Genomic DNA, 4,334 nt, shown 5'->3' with positions numbered 1-4,334 from the left:
GCGGGGAGGTTGCCGGGCTGGCGGTGCGGTGGGTGCGTGGGTGCGAGCACGCGCGTGTGGCAGCGGGTCGGGCGCTGCCGCCGCGCACACGGACACGCGGACACACGGACACGCTCCCACACACACACGCACGGCAGAGCTGCCGGCGGGAGGAGCCCGGCCCGGCGCTGCCCGCCGTCCGCCCGGTGAGTGCCGCCGCGCCGCGGGAGAGCCGGGGAACCGGGGGGGACCGGGGGTTTCGAGCCAGCCCGGGGTCCGGCAGCAGGACCGCGGGACACGCGACTTTCCCGGGAGGGAGCGGGGGGAGTGGCGGCGGACCGAGGATGGGGCTACTCTCCGGGATGCGGGGAGTCGGGGCGCCTTCCCGGTTCTCCCACCGGAGGCGCCGTCTCGCCGCGGCCGAACACGGGGCTCCCGCCGGGCTCGGGGCTCCCTCCGGCCCCGCCGCCGCTGCCCGGACCGCTGCCGGTGTCGGTGCCGCTGCCCAGCCCTCCCGCCCCGCACTACGGCCGCTTCTCAAGTAAGTTGCGGGTAAGCAATTGCTGGTCCGGCAGGTCCTCGCGAAGGGCGATCGCTGCCCCGAGTGCCCGCTCACCCCTTCTCTCCGCACCCTCTCTTGCAGGCAGGGCTGGTCCCGGCTCGCCATGCCCGGAGCACTGGGAGCAGCGCGGCAGGCTCTGCCCCGTTAGCCCGGGGAGCCCGGGGGATCTCAGCCATGGATTCGTCCCCCCCTATCCCCGGGGTCCCCCCTGGACTTCTGCAGGTCTGGCAGGAGGAGAATCAGACCCAAAGCGGGCTCTGGAATGGGAGCCAGGAGCTGGGGTGGGAAGAGCTGGAGAAGATGCTCTTCCTCTTTGCGAAGGAGCCCGTCACCATCAGCCTCACAGTGATGTACCTGCTGTCCTTCGTGGTGGGATTTGTGGGCAACATCATGTCCATCAGGGTGCTGACCCGCAAGCGCCGGAGTCGGGTGTCCAGCCTGAGTGCCACCCGCAGCCTCCTCATCAACCTGGCGGTGTGTGACCTCATGGTGGTGTGCATCTGCATGCCCATCACTGTGGGCAACCTCATCTACAAAGCCTGGGTGTACGGGGACTTCCTCTGCCGGGCAGTGCCCTTCATCCAGGCTGTTTCTGTCTCCGCCAGCGTCCTCAGCCTGACGGTGATCAGTGTGAACCGGTACTACAGCGTGCACAACCCTCTCAACGCCCGCTCTTTCTTCACCCAGAAGAGGATCCTCAGCACCATCCTGGTGGTGTGGTTGTTGTCCTCAGGGATATGCATGCCTCTCATCTTCATGAACAAGCGGGATGAGATTGGGGTGGTGGAGGGCTTGCCCCTGGTCTTTTCCATCTGCAGGGAGATCTGGCCTCAGGAGAGGCTCAAGCAAGCCTACAACTTTCTGCTCTTCTGTGCCCTCTACTGCCTGCCAGTCCTGTTCAACATGGCCATCTGCTTCCTCACGGTGCGCCGGCTGTGGAGCCGCGGCAGCCAGCTGAAGGAGAGCACCGCCCTGAACCGATCCCTGCCGGCCTCCAGGCTGAAGGTCCGCAGGAAGGTCGCACAGATGGTGGTGGCCCTGGTCCTGCTGTTCGCCATCTCCTGGCTGCCCGTCTACCTGATGGACATCTGGATTGATTTCAACATCCCCAAGTCTTTGCAGGATGTGACTCCTTCTCCTTGGATCCTGCAGCTCAGACCTTTTGCCCAGTGGCTTGGCCTCACCAATTCCAGCCTCAACCCCATATGCTATTGCTTTGTTGGGAACCTCTACAGATCAGCCAAGGAAATGAAGAGCAAATACCACCAAAGAATGGTCTCCCTCTTTAACTTCTCTCTGTCTGAAGGGGCAACTCGTTCCTCAGTCCCAGAGCTGCTCTCTTACCCGAGTTCAGTGGAGCCAGCAAGGAAAGGACCCACCACTACCCCTACCCTGGGCAGGAGATGTCAGGGAGGTCATGGCCATAAGAACAAGTGTGGACAGTTGAACTCCTGCCAGCATCCACCTCTGAACACTGTCTCCAGTGAGAACACTTCCTTGTAATTCTGCTCAGGAAGTGCCTCTCATACCCTCATCTGCATTTAAGGACTCTAGAGGTGTTTCTGAACCCGGTATTTTAATGATGGAAGAGAACTTGATTGTAATAACTCTCGACACAGGTTCAAAAGTACTGTGACAGGGAAAGAAACAGGTAAAGAGAGGAAAAGATGATGTATTTTAACTCAGATCAAATTTTAAGACAAATGATTTTTACTGGGGACAACTGGATGTGTAGCCCGTTGCCCAGTCAACAGTCACATAATTAGATAGATCAAGGTCCCAACGAGTGAGCTCTCCCTGCAGCTCCATCTCTGGATGCAGAAATGCTGTTTGGATACAGCAACAATGTGACTGCTTGCTGCTGCTCACCCTTGATGATGAAGAGCAGCGATAAGAGGCACTCTCTGCTCCAAATCCATCAGTTGTAGTTGTAAGCAGTGAAGAAAAGCTGGGAACAGCATCATAAAAAGTAATATAAATGGAGAATTTCACGCACTTCACCACTTGAGATTTCATTGTCTGGTCGTATTGTTTCACTCCTCCATGCAAATAAATTCTCCTTATATGAAGAGACAGTGCCAGAAGTACTAAAGAAACCATCACCACTCCACATTTGGGAATTCAGAAGGGATAATGTGGCTTCAGAGGTGATTTAGGAAACGCAATAGGAAAATTTTTTTGGGCATCAGCTCTCTTTCTTACAGTTCCTGTGTGTGGAGTGGAAAGAACTGGGTATCTATTAACATGATTTGCACTTGAAAAACCAGCCTTGTTCAGCTGTGTCTGTACCAAACAAAGTCAATGGCATGTGAAAATAAAAATAGAAAGTGGTTTATAGCTAATAAAATCAGAAACAATGAATGCAATGCTATTTGTCTGGGAAGGAACAAATCAAAATGCTTGCTTTTCCTGAGGATCACAAGTATGTTAAAACCTATTTCTTCCCTCATCTCCTTTAAAGGAGGCTTTGATAAATAAATTGTGTATTTTTATTATGTTAGCATCGAAATGCTCCAGCAAAGCTTGAACATTCTGTTGTGCTGAGCACTGGATCTGTATTCATAAAGAAAAGAGACCTTTCTCCCCAAGATCTAAGTGAGAATACGTCAGACCAGACAACAGGTAGGAGGAAAAAAAGGTACAAAAGAGCCAAAAGGCTGGAATGAAACCAGAGATGAGCCCCTTCCCCATGCCTGGCCAATGCCAGATGTGAGGGGACGTGCATCATCTCCTGGTGCCAGAACAGCCCATGCCCTGGCTACCTGTGCCCCAGCACTCAGCACAGCTTCTCTCTCCTCTCAGCAAACCACAGACCCAACACAGCAGTGTCCCTGGGAGAGTATTTTGCATTTAATGGAACTCAGGCTTTTGATGACTGGGGGCTTTTTTTTTTTTTTTTACTTCTGAAGAGAGGAAGGATGTTTTGTGAAATCTAAGTTTCACATAATATCCTGCTGCCTTCCAGAGGGCCTTTTGCCCACAAAAGACAAAAAATAGCCGTTCAACCTAACCTTTGTCATGATCACTCAATAGCATTTTATTTTAACAATGGTCTGTCTGGAAAACAAGATTCCTCCTTGCCAGGCAGTGCCATCCACAATTTGTATCCTCTTTATATGAATGAAAAAGACATTACAACTGCCCAGATTTATGGCTTTTATGTGTGCTGGAGATGAGAACATCTGCATTTTTGCAGGTGATACAGGAGTGTACGTACTACCTGATCTTTTAGTAGCTGTGGAGAAAAGCCTGTAGAGATTTTATTTCCCCTTTCAAGGCATATTTTTAGGGCTGGCAAAATGTGGTGGGCTGAGAGCCATCGAAAGCTCGCTCTGAACACCCACTGACTCCAGGTCCTGTAAACAGATGGCCTCCATCCCCAGGCCAGATGTGACACAATATTGAAATTTCCCTAAGTTGTCCTGACCAAGGTGTTTATTCCTACCCTGAATAAACTACAGTGAAAGGATCATGATGCCAGACCAGCTCCATTCTCTGTGGTGCCCTGGCTCAGAAAATGCCGAGATCAAATGATGCAGTCAAAGCTGCAAGAAATCCACATTTTAGTATCCCAGAGGAGAATTTTTTTCTCTGAGTTCACGAGCTGACGCCTGGGTCCTGCCTGAGAGTCTCTGTAACCTCCACAGAGGCAGAAAATACCAGGAACTGTGTTCTCCTGAGCCTACCTGGGCCTTCCCCTCCTAATGCACATGCCCATGCCTTCCTCCAGCCCCACAGCACTCCTGATCACTGAGATATGCTGTGGCAAAGGCCACTTTCACTGGGCAAGGTT

The 4,334-nt window shown here is 53.0% G+C and overlaps 1 protein-coding gene across 3 annotated transcripts; it reads left to right on the top strand.

Annotated features, from left to right (window-relative positions):
• LOC113997006 (galanin receptor type 1-like) lies at positions 1 to 3,418 on the top strand. Of its 3 annotated transcripts, none has more exons than XM_039383684.1 (2): positions 1 to 185; positions 623 to 3,418. In XM_039383684.1, the coding sequence occupies exon 2, from the start codon at positions 716 to 718 to the stop codon at positions 2,042 to 2,044; it is 1,329 nt and encodes a 442-aa protein (XP_039239618.1). In that variant the 5' UTR covers positions 1 to 185; positions 623 to 715; the 3' UTR covers positions 2,045 to 3,418. The 3 variants fall into 3 exon arrangements, with proteins under 3 accessions (XP_039239618.1, XP_039239617.1, XP_039239619.1); XM_039383683.1 differs by lacking the exon at positions 1 to 185 and adding an exon at positions 417 to 520; XM_039383685.1 differs by lacking the exon at positions 1 to 185 and adding an exon at positions 417 to 531.
• Positions 3,419 to 4,334: the final 916 nt, after the last annotated feature.

Source organism: Pipra filicauda, unplaced genomic scaffold, assembly GCF_003945595.2.
Source record: "Pipra filicauda isolate LSUMZ 115617 unplaced genomic scaffold, ASM394559v2 scaffold31_size4109673_pilon, whole genome shotgun sequence".
NCBI lineage: Eukaryota > Metazoa > Chordata > Aves > Passeriformes > Pipridae > Pipra > Pipra filicauda.
This window is presented reverse-complemented; position numbering and strand designations above follow the sequence as displayed.